At 41.1% G+C, this 18988-nt stretch overlaps 1 protein-coding gene across 1 annotated transcript; it reads left to right on the top strand.

Moving 5' to 3' along the window:
• Positions 1-822: 822 nt before the first annotated feature.
• Positions 823-18307, top strand: HPF1 (histone PARylation factor 1). Its single transcript, XM_024569067.3, has 8 exons — positions 823-976; positions 4328-4487; positions 6364-6553; positions 7678-7776; positions 12914-13064; positions 13360-13447; positions 16134-16306; positions 18054-18307. The coding sequence occupies exons 1-8, from the start codon at positions 926-928 to the stop codon at positions 18183-18185; spliced, it is 1044 nt and encodes a 347-aa protein (XP_024424835.2). The 5' UTR covers positions 823-925; the 3' UTR covers positions 18186-18307.
• The last annotated feature ends 681 nt before the right edge of the window (positions 18308-18988 follow it).

Here is an 18988-nt window from a genome sequence, read left to right as displayed (position 1 = left end):
AATAGAATGAGACATTAAATGTCAAATGTTGAATTAAAATTTTATTCACATCAACAAAAGTGGCTAAAGTCAAGAAAAAGGAAAATACTTATGCAGGAAATACAGAATCCATCTCAGGAATGAGGCACAGGACATTCCCAGGATGGCAGTGAGAGAGACCCCGGGGCATCAGCTGAATGTACTGCCTCTCAAACCTTATGGTGCACAGGAATCGCGGGGGAATCGTGTTACAGCGCAGATTCCGATTCAATAAGCCTGAGTAGGGTTTAAGATTCAGAATTTTTAACGGGCTCTCCACAGGATGCTGCTGCGGCTGCTGCTTCGGGGACTACACTTTGCACGGCAGAGCGTAGAGAACAGTCCAAGTTTTCACAAGACTGTACAGAGAAATAATGAGAGAGAGAAATCAATTTGCTTCTGGGAGATAATGGAGGATGAGTTAGTGTTAGGCAAAAATAGTATAGTAGAAGAGGAAGAGGGGTGAAATACATGGAAAAATTACCCTTTTAAATAAATACAAATCAAGCAAAAACACGGACTGGGGGGAAGGCCGTGCCATACAACCAGGTGTTTACTTGCTCCTTGTAAACACCTGAAGAGGAAGGCCGGACCACCTGAACGGAATCAAATTCGTGGCTCTGGGGTCTCGGGAGCAACCCCGTAAGATGGTCTGGATGGAGAGATTAGCCTGCGCCGCAATGCAGACCTGGCCAGCGTAGAAGCACCAACACCCTCTTGCTAGTCGGGTAGTGGGCGGAGCCTCGCCGGCCCTTAGGGGGCGGGGATATGGGCGGAGCCTTCTCCCTAAATTGGTGCGCCAGAGGTCGTGCAGGGATGGGGATTCGTGGCTCTTGAACCCGGAAGCAGTTGGCGGCGCTCGGAAGCTTCGGCGGGACGCGGGAATCGGCTGGCGCTTGGCTTCACGATGGTCGGCGGCGGATGCGGGAAGCGTAGGCCCGGAGGGGAGGACCAGCAGGTACTGCCACGAGACTGTGCGAGCTCCGCGTGAGCTCTCGGTGCTAGCCAGGGCACCAAGGAGCAGCGCACTGCATTGTTCCAGTGATCCTTGCGCGCCGGGTCTGTGTCTTGGCACCGCGGCTGCCCCGCGTACCCTAATTGGCGCCGCCGTTTCCGCGAGTTCTGCTCGGTCTTCGGACCAAAACGTAGCGCCTTTGCATCTTCTCCCCTGCGCCTGGCGTGGTTCCTAGGGAAGCAGATTGAGACAGGCAACTGTTCATTGGTTCAACTAGCGAAATTGATTAGAAACAGTACAAGCCAGGCGCTGTGCGGGTCTTGTGGATTCAAGATGAATCCTGCCGCCTGCTTCACTTAGAGTCCCCAGCCCAGGGAGGCGGGGCACCAGTGAATATACCTGTTTCTGTAACTTTTTTGTTTGACATTGTAACAAAAATGTGTAGAAAGGGCTGTGGAAGCTTTGAAAGAGGATTTAACAAGTCTCTGGGGTGGGTGTTAAGAGGGCTTTTAGGGCAACTCAAGTTTGAGAGTGTTCTTGAAGGCAGAGAAGAAAAATAAGGGGTAAGGAGTAAGTGCAGAGAATGTTTGGACACAGCGGAGAGTTCTGCGAAGCTGGAGCTTGGGAGATCGGAAAGTAAGGGGGACATCATCGTAAAGGCACACTAATGAGGGAAGGGGGCATGAAGTATGTGCATTTTCTCATACTTTTAAATGATTTCCGAAGTTCTGTAACCACTACAGTAGTACCAATAAGACAGCAAAGAACTGTCATTGGGATAAGTAGAGTTTTAGAAAACTCACTCTGGCTGTATTATTATCGAGTAGGGGGAGACGGGGTTAGAGGGCCTGATTCACTGTGAGAGGACCATAGTCTGGGCGTTCATTATGTCGGTTGTGCTTTCTAGGAACACAAGGGTAAAGTGCAGCCTCTGAAGGGGACAGCTGTCCAAAATTCTAGCTATTGGGGATTTTGGAGATGCTTGACAGGTGTGTGAGGTAAGGCAGAACTGGAAAAAAAAAAAATCAGTGTTTCCCTTTGGTGCAATGAACCCCTTTGAGAGAGAAATAGTGTTAGAAACAAAATACCAAAAATAAAGATGGTTCTGTAGAGACTACTAACAATAGTAGCCACATCTATGTGTTATGTATTAGGACTGTTGTGTGTGTTTTCATAAATAACTTAGTCCTTATAGCGGCTGTATGATATAGGCAGAGTACTACATACGCCCTTTTTTTAAGATGATCTAACAAGGCACAGAGAGGTTAAGTAACTTGATCAAGGTGACAGAGCTGGAAATCAGAAGTCAGGAGCTCCCAGGTAACCTCTCCATTGTGCGAAACTGCCTTTCAGCAAGGTAGATTGAGGCTTTCCTTTCTAACATCTAAGTCTGAGCCAGTCTTTGAAAGCTTAACTAAAGATGGTTATTAAAGTAGAAGGGAGGATGGGTCAGAACTTGGTATGTTCCAACTGATCTGTATTTGTAGTTGGAGAAGCAGCATGAAGTGGTTGAATCTGTGCTCAGGAGCCAGCCCACCTGGGTTTAAATAAACCACTGTTCTTTCACTTTATAGTTAGGGCCCTAGGGGGAATTACTTCAGTTTCCTTATCTGTAAAATGTGGAGAATATCATCTAGCTCCTAAGGTAGTTGTGAAAATTAAATAAATTCATCCATAGAAAGTCCTTAGAACAGTAGCCTGGCACATAGTGAATGCATAATAAGTACTTTTTATTATGTATTGTTTTTATTATCTTTATTACTGTTCTTTGCTGTTATCATCAATACCCATTTTTGGGTCCATATTTCAACTCCTTTTGGTTAAATTTAATTTTTTATGATCTCAGACACATTATAATTCTTGGCATAATAAACTGTTACTATTGGCCAATACATGATCCTCTTTTACCATGTTTATTAATAATAAAACAAACACTTATAACCCCACTGCCCAAGCCGAGAACTGAAACACTGACAATAACTCCACTTACCTGTGTTCCTCACCTACCCTCTGCCTAACTTCCTATCACCTGTGCTCAGTAAAGCTGCCATCCTGGATTTAGTTTCCCCTTGCCCTCTTTTTATAGCTTTATCACCTATGAGTGTATGCCTAAATAACCTGTGTTGGTTTTGAACTTTTTACAAAAGTTATCATGTTATAATCTTCAAGAACTTTTTCCTTCATTCAACATTAAATTATGAAGGCTGATTCATATTGTGTGCACCTATACTTCCTTTTCTCTAAGTGTAATATTACATTGTTTGAAAGTCCTGTAACTATCCATTCTCCTATCCCTAGGCATTTTCATTTATTCTCTTTTCTGCTCTTAGCAATAGTGCTATCAAGAACTTTCTGATATGTTACCTTTGTAGATTTTGACTGCTACCTCAAGCAACATCAATAAACTTGAGTCTACTGGGAAAATGGAAGAATATAAATAGTAGAAACATATAGGTTAGAATTTTTCATCCTTGGCACTGTGGACATTTTGGGCCAGATAAGTGTGTGTTACGGGTGCCTATCCTGTGCATTGTAGGGTATTTAGCAGCGTCCCTGGCCTCTACTCTATCCCACTAAATGCCAGTAGCAACACTCCCCCCGCCACTTGCAAATTTGTATGAAATTGATCCTGGTTGAGAAGCACTGATGTAGGTGGAAAGGAAGAATAAAAAAAGAACTTAATCCAAAAGAAAGTTTTCTAGAAAGAAAAACAGATTGCTACTTACAAAACTAAAGATAAGTAACTTTCAGCTAAGCATTTTATCATTATAGAAATTTGTCAAATACCTAATATGCATTATAAAACCTAGCATAATTATATAATGAACCTGTACTGCAAAGATGTTGGAGATAAGTTTTATAACCTTGTCCTGACATTAAAGGGCAATGATAATGAAATAATTGTTTAACTGGTGGATTCCCTTTTATCCAGTTGTTTCTGACATTTTGCACTTGATACGGTGACTGAATCTAAACAAAAGGCATGATGATGACATCCTGTTTACCAAAAGAAGGCAAAACCTGCCTTTTCTTTATTCGTCGTTTCTCACCTCTTACCTTTTCTCTTTACTTTGGTTTTTTGTTGGTTTATTTTCTGTTTCCATTATCTCAGAGAAGTACATTAAAGACTTGCTGTGTGGGTCCCTCTTGCCACTATGTATTATAAACTGTTCTCTCTTTTTTTTTATTTGCCCAAAGAATCCCCAGATCTTACTCAAATGCCATTTATAGAATTTTAGAGAAAACACATGTATGCTGTAGAACTGGGTGAACAAACATGAGCAGTGTTGTTACTTAAGGGCAGTTACTGAAATTCCTCTCTGGAGAGAAAACCTTTTGTATGCCAACTTGCAGAGAGAAAAAACGGTTGATGCGAAGAAGAGTAAATCCTGTGAAGCTGATGTCTCCAGTGACCTTCGAAAAGAAGTAGAAAGTCATTATAAGCTTTCTCTGCCTGAAGATTTCTATCACTTCTGGAAGTTCTGTGAAGAACTCGATCCTGAAAAGCCGGCTGGTGAGTTGTTCCAGAATCATTCTCCTGCTTCTGCCTTTGGAAAAGACAGTGGGGAACTGAACCAAAGGTCTAAGCAGTTCATAGAAAAGAAACCTTTCAAACATCTTTCCAATAAGAGAAATATAAAATTATGCTGTAATAACATCGTTATCACCTATTACCCTGGCGGGGTAAATAAGTTCACAACATGCTTTGATGAGAGTTCGAAGGAAAACAAGTACTTTGATATGTTGGAGTTTTAGTACGACCTGGCAGTTCTGCTTCTAGGAATTTGTCTTATGGATTAGGTGAGCCGAAAATTATGTGCAGTGATGTTTATTGAAACAAAAAATGACAAGTGGCTTACATGCTCACCAGTAACGCATCTATTCAGTGAGTATTCATAGTTTTAAAAGAATGGACCAGATTTTTAGGCAGTAATAAAGTGTCATGCCTGAAAGATTTTGAAGTGGAAAAGAGTGTATGGCGTGTACTATCATTAGTATTTAAAAAAAAAAAAGTCAAGGATACCCACACATCCGTATATACCTTTCTGTGTGTTCATACTGTCTCTGAAAGGATACACAAAAAAACAGTAGTTGTGATGGAGTTACTTTTCACTGTCGCCATTTTATACTATTTAAATTCTTAGCATGCGGTAGGGTGAGAAACACTCATATACTACTGATGGAAGTATGGGTAGATAACTGAATTTTGGCAGTATATCAAAATACCTGAACTGTGCAGCAACTTCTCTAAAAATAATCATGGCTGTGTGCAAACATGTATTAGCAAAGATATCCATTGAAGCATTGTTTAGAATAGTAAAAAAAAGTAAATATCTATAGTAGAATAGGTATCTATAGTGGAATATTTGCAAGTATTAAAAATTATGCAAAAAATTTAATAGGATGGACAAGTATTCAGAAAATGTAAGTGGGAACAGGGTGGAGAACAAAAAATCCATTACAAAACAGTATGATCTCCCTTTAAAATGTCTATATGTTTACATGTGTTCGTAGAGTGGGGGAAGTGTTATTACTGAATTCCAGACCATTAACCTTGTCATCACTGGCTGGTGTGATGGGTGGTTTTAGGTTTTATATTACTTTAAAAATTAGTGGGTGCTAACCTAACTTCCAGCTAAGCTGAACTGTTTTCCCCCTGCAAAGAAACTGCTTTTATTCACATTGTTTCCTCTTCTAAGAATATTCTTCCTCTGTCCATCCCCACCTCATACACATCCTGATCCTGCCTGGAGTGCTTACCTCCCTCTTAGGGGAACCACGAGGACACATCTGAGGTTGTCCAGACCGCACACCAGAGCGGACGTCCTGACTCTGGCTCTCTGTAACACTCTCCTGTGATCTGAGGGTGGAGGAAAGGGACCACCCAGGATTAGGGTTGGCCAGGTAGTCAGGGAGGCAAAGGAATCCCATAGAGATAATTAGCTGAAGCAGAGGGAAGGGGAAAGAAATGTTTTTATTAAGTACATTTTTTTACTTAATAAATTATTTACCTTCCTAATGCACACTCACTTGTTGTCTATCTTGTCTCCCCCTTGTCCGGGTGTGCTACAATTATTTTAGGTTCTACTATGTCCATAGACATACAAAACAGTCTTGCTTTAGCCAAAATAACAAACAGCAAGAATAATTGAAGTGTATTTAGTGGTAAATTTAAGAGGAAATCCTAAATGTAACTGCCACATTTTTATCGCTGATTTCGTTTCCACTGAGTGTTTATAACTAATGTCTTCACATGTAACTGAAGATTTTTTCTTTTACTTTAGAAAGTTTTTAAAGACAATTGCTTAGAAATAGTTTACTAAGAAAAGGCATTATGTCCAATCTGCCTTCAGAAAGCTATTGTCTAAATAAACTTATTTAATTTATAGATTCACTTTCCGCAAGCCTTGGACTTCGTTTGGTGGGTCCATATGATATCCTTGCCGGAAAACATAAAATGAAAAAAAAACCAGGAAGCCTGAATTTTAACCTTCACTGGAGATTTTACTATGACCCTCCGGAGTTCCAGACAATTATTATTGGAGATAATAAAACTCAGTTCCACATGGGGTACTTCAGGTAAAGGACCTTTTCCTCTAAAATGCAGTTCCTGTCCTTCTAACAAGCATAAGCATTCACTGGTCTCACCCAAGGTGAAGGACATATTTTCCCCTTATTGGTGGATACATGGACCATCTGTTGTTCTGCAATCTAACCTGCCCTAGGGTGGGTGAACCCTAGGTTTAACCTCACTCATTTTTCCTTTGGGGTTCAGAAGAGCTCTTTTAGCTCCAGGAAGATAATTTAAAGCGGCTGCTGGGACTTTAAAATTAATCACCTGCTTCCAGGGGCCACAGAGGCAACCTGTGGTTAAGAATGTGCTCTGGAGTCAGACAGACTGGAGCCCGATAGACTGGTCCTGCTGTTCATTATCTGGGTGACCCTGTGCCAGTCATGAGTGACTGAGTTTCTGTGACTCAGTTTCCTCTCTTGTAAAAATGAGGATAATGTACATCCCTAAAAGAATGGTAAGGGGATTAAACGATATGTGCAAGGTACTTAGAATGTTAAAGAAATAGAAGTTGAGGGGGAAAATACTTGGTGCGCCGGTACCAGTGGAGACGTGTGTCATGCAAAGTGAAGATTAACCGTAAGTTAATAGAAGAGAGGAACTAGAAGACGTAGGCTCAGGGAGCAGTGTGGCGGCACAGCAGATGCACACAGCGCTGGGAATTGGGTTAACAATTGGATTCTGCCCCTGCCGTTACCTTCCCAGGACCTGGACTGAGTACTTCATTTCTCTGTATTGACTCCTTCAATTGTAAAATAATAAAAGAATTTGGTTGCATGTATATAAGTCAGATCCTTTCACCTGTAATGTTTTATAATCCTCTTCATCCTATTTACTTCGTTTTTCTACCTTTTTCTTTTTTTCACAGACTATAAAACTGGCAATGAGATGGTGGTGTATAATCTTCCCTACTTCTTTTGATAGGCCTTTTAAGGAGGTCCTAAGAATCTTAATTTTAGTTCCTGTTATATAAATAAGATTTGCCATAGCTATCCCTAAGTAATTTAGAGCTTACACCTTGCAAATTCCAGTTTTAAAAAAATGCAGATATAAATTGTTTATAGACCTAAAATACTTGCCTAATAATATAAATCATGGGCAGCTAAACTATTAATATCTTTTGCTTAATCAGGGATTCTCCTGATGAACTTCCTGTATATGTTGGTACAAATGAAGCAAAGAAAAACTGTATAATTGTTCAAAATGGAGATAATGTGTTTGCTGCAGTCAGGTAAGAAAATATTTCAGTCCCATCCTAATAATATTTGTTTATAATTTTTATGCTATATAGGGAATTGAGGAACCTGAAAATTCTAGATTTCTAGAGATAATTTCTGACTTTTGTAGGTAGTGTTATCTACATCCTATTCTTCCACTTTTCACCAAAATAATATACCTCGTATAATCGATTATTTAATGGAACTATTACTTAATCTTGACCTTAGTTCTTCCATGACCAAATCAAAATTTTTTTTTAGTAAAAAATGATATTTCAAACACCATAATTATCCAAACAGCAGGAGTTAATACATGAGGCCCGTGCTCATCAAGTCCGTGGGGGGGCCGATGGCGCAGCCCGGAGCTCCCGGAATGACAGTTGTGGCAGAACTGGCTCGCCTCTGGAGCCCGTGTCTGCCAGCATGAGCAAACTGGGAAATCAGCAAATGCTGCCAACTGCAGGAAGATGTGGCTTCGGGACCACACCGTCTTTGATGTGACCTGTGCCGGTAAAATGGGTGCCTTGCCCTCCGCCTCTCACCCTCATGAACCTGAGATCTCAGCCGCAGCCGCCCCAGAACAGTCAGGTGCCTCCACACCTGTGCTCACTGGGGACACAGCAGAAGCACAGCCTCCACCCGGTATCTCCCCGGCCTTTCGGATTTCAGAGTTGCATCTGCTTGAGAGAAGCTGTGTGGAGTCTGAGCTGGAGAGTAATATGGGAAATGCAGCAAGGTCTCTAGTGGAAGAGGCTTGCAGTGGAGCTGAGCCAGCCCACATACCAGCCACAGACAAAATTGGAAGCCGTTTGTCAGCAGCTAATACAGTTTACACTGTAAGAAAATGAAGGAAGCCCTCTTTATCATTTTTTAAAAGATGTTATTTATTTTTAGACAAAGGGGAAGGGAGGGAGAGAAACGTCAGTGTGTGAGAGAGACATTGACTGATTCCCTCTCACACACCCCCAACTGGGGGCCTGGCCTGAAGCCCAGGCATGTGCCCTGTCCGGGAATCAAACCAGTAACTTCTTGGTTCACAGGCCAGCACTCAATCCACTGAGCCACAGCAGCCAGGGCCATCTTTATCATTTTAAATACAATAAATAGATCATGTTGTGTGATACTTTTTATTACCTTTTTAAAAAAGACTTTTATGCCCTGTGTTTAATAATGCAGATTCACATAAAGAGCTCAAGCTAAGTTAACCTAGTGTACCCACTAGACTGGTACGTAAATGTCATATGTACTGGCATATTTAAAGGGCAACTCACTGTAGATGTCCACAAAAGATTATTTCTCTTCTGATGCCTCTGAGTTTTATGAAATGTTTCTTGTCTCTGTTCTGTAGTTCTTACACTGTCTTTTCTTATAGGAACTTATAATTTATATGGAACTTACAGTTCTTTTAAGCCCTTCAGATTTATCATTCAGTTGAATTGGTGCCTTCTTTGTTAGAAACTGTAGTTGTTTGCTTGCCTTTTGTCTGTCTCTTCCACTAGCATGAAGTGTCATGGAGGCAGAGGCTTTCTCGTGTACAGTACCTGCCCCATACTAGATGTTTCTTAAATAATTTATTCATTCTACAACTACTTGGACATGCCAGAACACCAAGGTTTTCACTAGTCTTATTTAAAAATCCTTTTTAAAAGGAAAGTTATAGTGGTTATCTAAAATAAACCAGACTGTTTGGGTATTTTTTTAACTTTTTGGAGAACACAGAAAAGAAAAAGAAAAAAAAATTGGTGATAAATTTATAATTTAGGTGAAGATCAGCAAGTAAGTATTTGAGTACCTGTTTCACTCAGATGTTTTCTATCTCCGATAATTTGAGGTAAAAAGATTATACCTTTCAAATATTACAACTATTTTAGTTTTTAAAACCTTTTCTTAAAAAGCTACTCACAACATTTAATCCACTTTATTTCTATATCAGCCTGAGTAAGGTCTTTTAAGGTCATTTGTTATAAATAAATTATTTTTATGCCCAGGGAAACTAGTTTATTCTGTGCCAGATTGAATAGTAGTCAAAGAAATTCAAAATCACCCAGCAAATATTAATAAAGATTAAAGAATGATCATATTGTTTAATGCACATAGAATACACACACACACACAGACAGTTTTCATTTATCTTTGGACAACTAACATAGAAATGAATTTTCCCCCATTCTGTTCTTTTTCTGTTTCTTTTCCTCAAATAACTTTAGCAATGCTTTTGACCTCATAGACCCCCCTAAAATGATCTCAGGGATCTCCAAGGGTCCGCAGTCTGTTCTTTGGTGACTGCTATGCAGTTAATGGTTTCAAGTGCGACTTCATATCAGAACCTCCTGGGTTACTGGTTAAAAGTACTTGATCTTGAGCTGTACAGGTCCTGTCTCTAGAGATTCCACTTTAGTACATCTAGAACAGAACTCAGGAATATTTTTTTAAATATACATTCCAGTTAAGTCTAAATATAATACAGAATTATACTTCTCTAATTTTAATACTTGAGTTTTTAAAATTTATTTACCCTATGTTTAATGAACTCTTATGTTGTGCAGGGCCCAAACTATTTATGCAGATTTAGTACTTATTAAAAGAATAAATGTATTTTATTTTGCCCAATATATCAGATCTTGTGTGATCTTGTTAAATAATCATTTTTCCTCTTGCCTGCTGCCCCCTCTTTCTGCCACCCTACCTTGCTGTACTGGGTAATGTGGATTTGTTGCACAGGCAGTGTTTTTCCAAACACTAGCTCAAAGTAAAGTACTATTCACTGGTAACCCAGGAGGTTCTGCCATGCAGTTCTCATCAAAGAACTGTGTGTCGACCCGTAGGGGGCCCAGCACCATTTGGGGAGGCTTGGGAGGCCAGAATGACTCATGGTAAGATGTCATTTTGGCACCAGTGGCCAGAGGTCACAGATGGAGGTGAAACTGCTGACGCCGGGATAGGAACCAAGGCTGTGGCACCACATGAGCAGCCACGATATTATCGATGGCAGTAATACCAGGCAAGTGCCATTTAAAATGTCGGTGATGATGGAGCAGTAGAAATCTGAGAGCACTCTGTCACGAGTACACGTCTCTAACACTGTGTGAGGAAACGGGGCACACGTAGAAAGCAAGCACCTCCGGGTACTCAAGGAAAAAGCTCCCGTCTGACAGTTGTGAGCTGAACTTTTCTCCACTTCCACTTGAGCGAGGGACTGACACATGGTGGTTATTCAGACACTGGTGCTTGGCAGACATTTTCTCAGCTGAACCAAAGCAAACAAGTGGCTGTATTTGTGGCCAGTGATTAAAATTCAAGGTTTCAAAAGTAAAAATTAGAATTGGGGAAACTTTCAACCACCATTGTGCGCTTGACAGCGCCTCACTCCGTAAGGACTTGTCTGATGTGACTGACCTGGTGGCGGTTGTAATGAAGGCGGTTCTCCATGCTGTGATGCATTGGAGGGAGCGCTAGAGTGAAGAGTCTCAGTACTCGGGAGATCTGCATTCTTCAGTGAACCCGTACGGGTTCATTCCAGTTCAAGGTACCCTAATGGATTTCAGTGCAACAGAGTACAGAGTGTCCATGGTTGTTATTCCAGTTTGTACTTGGCGATTGTAAGCATCAGAAAGCAAAGAATTAGAGAGTAAGTTGAAGCTGAGAGACAAAAGCTTCATACATTGGTGCCAAGGCAGTCATAATAATGTGAAAAGTGTGGAAGACAGCAGTTAAGTGCCTTAAGTAGCAATGGAAGTCTTCATAGAGACATTTTGTCTAGGCCTTGAATGCCTGTGAACTTACTAGAAGAAGTACACAGAAGGGTGTTCTAGGCAAAGTAGCAATATATGAATGAAAGTAGGAAAACAAGAGCCACGTAGTATCTGAAGGCCTAAATGCCACACCAGAGAGACTGAGGAGCACTATGAAGATTCTCTTCGACCCGACGTCTTTAGTTTGCTATTTTTAGTTAATATAAAATATTCTCTTGACACACAGCTGGTTATGGCTGAAGGTCACAGTGTAGGCCTGTGTGCTCTCAGCGGAGGACAATGATTAGGTGGTTTTGGTTTCTGTGGCACTTCAATCTGCCCTCACTAGCTCTGTGAACTGGGGTGAGTTGCTTTTTCTGTGCCTCAGTTTCCTGCATACAAAACGGGGATAAGAATAATACCCACAGTAAATGGTCTAGGCTTTGTACCACGCCCATCCATAGCAAACTGTCCAATGTTAGTAGTGAATGGAAGTGACTTTGCTCCTGGGAGTCTGGTAGTGGCCACAGAGGAAGCAGTTGACTTGTGTTTCCAACTGAGTGGTGCTTCCAGCTCTTTAGTTTACTCTTGTCTTGTTCTGCTGCTGAAAGTCTTAACCTGCTTACAATAAAACAATTATTTCCTTAACTGGCAATAACATTGTTCTGTTCACATGCCTTTAAAAACTGTTTTGTATTGTGTTTCTGTATAAGCTTATAAAGTAGCCTTGCTTTCCTTTTATGTTTTCCAAATTTATCTTAAAACAAATTTGAGCCCTGGTTGGAAGCTCAGTTGATTAGACCATCATCCCAATATGCTGAGTTGCAGGTTCAATCCCCGGTCAAGGCACATGTAAGAATCAACCAATGAATGCATAAATAAGTGGAATAGCAAATCAACGTTTCTCTCTCTCTCTCCCTTCCTCTCTTTGTAAAGTCAATAAATAAAAAGTAAAATTAAAAGTTTGAAGGTAACATTTAAAAAAATCTGCTGTTTTCAGTATTGTGATAGTGTCCCCTGGCTCTTTAAAAATAAAAATTCCTTTTTGGTGTTTATATACTGCTTCTTTCTGTTATGCCAGGCTTCTCCTGAGCATATCATTTCTTAGTAACAACTAATGCCGCTTAAAATTTAGCTTAATCTCAGCTTTGTAAATATCCCTTATACCTTATTGTAGAAAGAAATAATACAAATTTGAATCATGTTTGTTGGTTTTGTGGCTGAAAGCTTTTTATTGATGCTGCTTTTTCCTTGTTTGAAAAATCTATTAGGGATTCTGAGAGAGCTATTGGTAATTATTCTTCAGTCTTTTTGTTGTACGGAAATTGATGTTCTTTAACTTAGCTCCTTTCACTTTCCAAGGTCTGTGTACTTAGTGCAATGGCCTGTAGTGTAATGAAGGCTTTTACTTCTTTTTCAGATTATTTCTGATGAAAAAACTTAAAGAAGTAACAGATAAAAAGAAAACTAGTCTCTTGAAAAATATAGATGAAAAACTCACAGAAGCAGCCAGAGAACTGGGCTACTCACTGGAACAGAGAACAAAGAAGATGAAACAGAGAGACAAGAAAGTATGATTTGAATCTGTCAGTCACTGGCTATTTTGCTATTTTAGTATGGTTTTTTCTTTTCTCTCCTCCCCACCTGTACACGTAACCTTTGTTTCCTTGTCTCCTGCCGTATCCCGAGGGGAGCTGGACGCCACCCCCGGGGCCCCCTCCAGGGCTGTGCAGCGGCGGGAGTGCGAGGACAGCACTGGGGCCGGGCCTGGGTGGCTGAGTGGTGGGTTGTGGGTTTGTGTGTGTTTTGTTGGGTTTGGGTGAGGGTTTGTCTATTTACCATGCTTTTTTTTCCCCCTTAACTTAGGTTGTGACAAAGACCTTTCATGGTGCAGGCTTGGTGGTTCCAGTAGATAAGAACGATGTTGGGTACAGAGAGCTCCCTGAAACAGATGGTAATGTACTGCTTGTGTAAACATGTGCAAATGTGAACACGCATGTTAATTTGTGAGGGGAGGGTTTTCCTTACATACGTATGCCTTTATTGGACAGTCACTAGGCGAGAGTGACAGCGAGCAAGCCCAGGTTTTAGGGTCAGTCAGGCTCGAATTAATCCTGGGTTTGTAGCTGTGTAACCCAAAGCAAATTATTTAATCTCACTGAACCTTGTCAATTTTATCTGTAAAGTGGTTAATAATGATATCACTTATATGGAGGGGTTTTGAGAGTATAAAAAAATGTGTAAGGTGCTTAGCACAGTGCTTAGGGTACCTTATAGTACTTAAAATACAGCATTTATAAGAGTTCAGGGACTTTTAACCTATTGCCTAGGTTACATTTTTCTGAACTATTTCAAAACCTTCATTAATCAACATATTTAATAGTAATTACTGAAATAGTATGTTTTTATAGTTTTTTCACCTGCATATAAATTAACTTAGCATTCAGAAACCAAGACCTGAACTGCTTCATTTATAAGTATGAAAACCCTTTGAAAATAGACAATTCATACGCAAAATATAATTACTGCTGTTAAAACAAAATCGCTTCTCAACTCTTTCCCCTCCACTTTATCCCCTTCTTACTTTGAACATCCCTGTTGGCTTTGCCTTATTTATCATCCTGTGCCAGAGAGCATAGAGCTTAGAGGGAAGTCGAAATCAGCACTTCCTCCAGGAAGAACCACGCACCCCTGCCCAGCACGTGGATTTGGCCGTCCATTTTTAGAACAGAACCATCAGCCATGGTTGGTAGTCTCCGGGGTTGGGACCTAGAAATCAGAATTGTTAACGTCTCTGAAGCAACTGTTCTTTGTCCACAGTCTCTAAGCAATAGATTGAGGTGACTTATGTCAGTTATTCAGAGGTGACGTTTTGCTGGCTTCACCCCACATCAGAGGGGTCCACGGGGAATGAGTATGGCCGAGTTGCGTGGCACAGTGGCCGCCAGCCGTGCGTGGCTGAGCACTTCAGTGGGGCCTGTGTAACTGAGGAGAGGAATTTATAACTGATTTTTTTAATTCAGTTGTTTATAGTACATACTGAAATGATTATTCTGGATAGTTGGATTAAGTTAAATCTTAAAATTAATTTCACGCTTTTTAATATGAGAAAAGGTTTAATCGCACATGTAGCCTGCATTGTACTTGTTGGACCAGATACCTCCCCCTGCCCACACCCTCCTGAGTCCGGAGGTCATCAGTGTCTGAGAAGGCGTGTGGGCTCCACCTTACTGTTCAGTCTTCTGCCGACACTCCCCTCTTCTGCCTCTGGGCACTGGTCCGCTCCAAGCTTCCACAAGCGGAGTCACTGTCCCAGTTAGGAAAGGCTGAGAACATTTGCTGCGTTGTGGTGGGTTTTGAATTGTGCCCTGGAGTAAACCCTGTTATCCTGCCTACTCTGGGTGCGGTCCTGGGGCTTTATGCCCAAGATCTTTTTTTATTTCCTTTTACTTTTTTCTAACATTCTAGACATTAAATCTGTCAGTGGTTTAATGAGAAGTGGTAGCAAAACAAGGACCTAATATCTGGCTCCTGCCTCATGTTGTTTGCCAGGAGCAGCAACTGACTGGCAGTTGGTTAATATGCGAGTGCTCAGCAGTCACAGTCGTGGTCCTCGTTTGCCAAAGTTAAAAACCCTAGTATATCTTTCCTGCCGTTGCTAACCCTTAATACCTTATATTTATAGTTAGTCATCAGTAGAACCTTGTGCCTTGTACAGATAACTTGATAATCACCTGTCATCCTCGGGTGTGACTGTTCAACCAGTCCCCGTCTCCCCAGTACAGGAGCCAGTTAAAGATGTGTGATGCTGTGAGGTTTCCGTCATCTCCATTTTTTTCATTACTCGAGGAGGCAGTTTGTCAAAAGGAAGTCTAACTAGATGTTGTCCAGGGTACCTTTCATCCTCATAGGCGTCCAGAGGTCGGACACACTGGCACCCATCAGGCAGTAAGAGCAACAGGGAAAGCCAAAATAGAAATGGTAAACCACCGTTCTTTAGATAAACGTTAGAAATTTTCTGTGTTCTTTCTCCAAACTGCACTTCTGCCGTGGCTGCACTTCCTCCACTGTGGTAAAGGTTTAATTTTGCAATTTATTACCTGTTCCATTGTCTTTTCCTGTATTTTTTAAATGTGGTAGGATAGGGCAAAATAAAGTCACCTTTCTGGTCTGCTGGGATTTTGATTAATCCAACTCCTAATAAAGACTAGCCCAGGGGTGTGTTACATGTGGTCTCCATGGCCATATTGTTTTTTGTTTTTTTCCCCCCAACCTTTTAAAAATGGGAAACACTCTGAGCTCGATGGCTTTTTAAAAAGGGAGTTAGGCCGGGTTTGGGCCTACTTTGGCAGTTCCTGGACCAGCGTACTGAACATTGTTGAAAACTTAGTAAAATCACGACTGCAGCTAGATCCACTGTGAAATAATCACATTCTGCTAATACGAGAAATCATTTTGTTAGGCCATTGTTAGGCTTCAGTCTTAATTAGAAAAGTTATAAAAATGCCATTCTAAATCACAGTGCCATCCAAAGTTACTTGTATCAGTTGTATGAAAAGTCCTAAGAAAAAAAACCCAGCTTATATTTTTCCCTTTGAAGACGGTTATAGATAATTTTTAATATCATTGATTTCTTTCAGCTAATCTCAAGAGAATTTGCAAGGCAATTGTTGAGGCACCAGCTGATGAGGAGAGACTAAAAGCCTTTGCTCCCCTTCAGGAAATGATGACTTTTGTGCAGTTTGCTAATGATGAGTGTGACTATGGCATGGGGCTGGAGTTGGGAATGGACCTCTTTTGTTATGGTTCACACGTGAGTAAAAAATCATACCTCCCTCCTGTCCTGCACCCGTTGTCCCCCCCCACATGCACAGTACATCTTCAAGTCCTAGCATATGTAGCATAGGTAGAGTATGTATTTCAAAAGGAACTTTTTGAAGTGATGTTCTGGCAAACTTGAATAACCAAGGTTATTTGCCTTTAGGCTTCATTAAAGTGAGTTTACTTATTAGACACGAGTGGGGCATGCATGTGTGCACACCCCCTTTCCTAGAGCTCTATTTCCCATTGTCATGGGGGTGCTATTTGTTCTTTTGCTTGAATTCCTAGATGAAAAATAAATACTATTTTAAAATAGGCCTTAAATTACTTAAAATAGGAGATGCTATTTTCCATTAACTATTTGCTAATTAAATAGGAAAACCTCCCCAACAGTTAAGTCAGTGCTTACTCAACTGTGTGGTTGCCTCAAGGTCAAAGAGGCAATAAGGTGTAGTGTCTTCAATGTGTTTGGTTCTAGGGCAAAACTGTTTAATTGTAAATTACATGTTCCCACTTACAAGCTGTGTAAGGTTGGGCAGTTTTTCCAACCCCTTTGTGTATATCCTTACCTATGAAATTTGTCTGCACACAGACCATTTAATTCCAGTCAACCTATGATGTCACCTACAAAGCAGAGAGAGGTAAACCACCCTGCACAGGCAGTCTGGTTACAGTCAGTGTCTAAATCAGTAATTCCAAGATTAAAGATATCGTTAAAATGCAAGCTCTGTTTCGGTAGCCCTGGGGTGAGGCCCGAGACGCTGCGTTTCTGACCTGCTCCCGGGAGGTGGTGCTGCTGCTCTGCATGCACTCTGAGGAGCTGGACTAGACTGGCAGCTAACTAGCATGCACCCGGGCCGCCTAGAGGGCTGTGCAAACAGACAGGTGCACCCCCACCCCCAAAGTCTGAGTTCATGGGTGGGTCCCAGGAATTCGCATTTCTGACCAAGTTACCAGGTCTGGTGAGTCCGAGAATCACATTCCTGTCATTTCTCTGCCTTCCTCACTGCCTTCCTCACGTGGTTAGGAGTGAAAAAAAAAAAATCCAAATGTTTAACAGCCAGAACGACAGCCCTTGACCAAGCAGAATAGCTGCTTGGCCTGTCAGAAAATGGACCAGCTTAATAAAAAACATGACTGGTGTGAGAAATTAAGTAACAGAGTATATGAAGGTTTTAGTGTTAGCACAGTACTCAGCACGTAGTACTAGTTAATATTCATCAACAACAAAAGCGTTGACAGTTTAGTATATAAGAGCAGCAAGGCTAATTGAGTCACCTGGGTTAAACCTAAGGCAGTGACTTACAGGATGGAGGGGTTACATGGTGGGTGGGGGAGAGAAGGGATTTGAAAAGGGAGTGATCTGAAAACTCAGATTCAGCGTACCTATTCTTACAGTATCAACCGAGGAAATGACTAAAATCTTCACTGGTGGGGATACACTGAGGCAAAAAAACAGTTGATAAACCTTATGTGAGAGAATAGAGCAGCTTACATTTTTAACCTGGTTTTCTTCTGCATTTCTTCCAAAATATACCATTGGTCCTTCAGAGCTACAAGCTTGCCCCTTGGACAGAACGCGGCTGTCTGTCTCAGAAGTCACTGTCCTGGTCAACTGAAAGCAGCTAGCGTGGTTAGGGTGGCATGCTTTGTTAAACAGCTGCTTTTTTGAAGTATTTGCTGCTACTTACAGGGGATCTGGTATATTCTCTGCTTACTGGCACATTTTTATTTTTCAGTACTTTCATAAAGTTGCTGGCCAGCTTTTACCTCTTGCATATAATCTGTTGAAAAGGAATCTCTTTGCAGAAATTATTGAAGATCACCTGGCAAACAGAAGTAAAGAGAACATAGACCAACTTGCAGCATGAGTGAGAGTTGGCTTTTTTTGGTGTACTATTTTAAAGCATTAATATTAAACTTGTGATTTTTTGTTTGCTTTTAAGGGATACAGAAAATAAATTGATGGAAACATTTACTAAAACTTTTATAAGTCTCTTCTGGCCTGGTTTTCTTTTTTATGTGCAAATAAATGGTAGTCAAATCATCTAAATGGTGAGGCCCTAATCACATTTGAAAGAAAGTCATCAGACTGTCTATCCTCTCCTTCCAGGGAGTCCTGTTTTGGTGTTTAACGTGGGCAACTAAGAATTTAGTTCTAAGACTTGAGTTAGTACGTGCTGGAGATTGAGGACTGGGTGTAAGGAGGGCAGGGAAGGCACACGGGAAAGGAACTCGGGAAGCTGCCCAGCAGTCTCCCAGAGTCGAGTGCCTGGCCTGACCCAGTGAAACTGCGGTTTTAACTGCCTCCTGGGGACTCGTGTGCTCTCCCCTGAATTAGTGCAGTTACCCCATGTGGAATATTCTTTAAAACAATTCTCCTTGGATTCAGTCCGTATTTACTAGTCAGTAATTGCATAGTGTGTTGATAGAGTATACAAATCAATATAACAATTTAAATTTTAGTTGTTTGTTGCAAATCACTTCATTGGACTTGCAGTACAAATCTGTGGATAGCTGGGTTTTTACCAGATTCAGATCCTCATTAAACCTGACAAAATGTCCTTCACTTTAAAAACGGAGCACACAGATCATTGTTTGCAAACAGCAAACTTTGTGGACTAGGCTGTAAGCTCTTCCCCATTCATGTGAAGTTCAAGTCACCTAGCTGAGT

Source organism: Desmodus rotundus, chromosome 9, assembly GCF_022682495.2.
Source record: "Desmodus rotundus isolate HL8 chromosome 9, HLdesRot8A.1, whole genome shotgun sequence".
NCBI lineage: Eukaryota > Metazoa > Chordata > Mammalia > Chiroptera > Phyllostomidae > Desmodus > Desmodus rotundus.
Note: the sequence above shows the minus strand (reverse complement) of the source record. Positions and strands in the feature narration are given on the sequence as shown.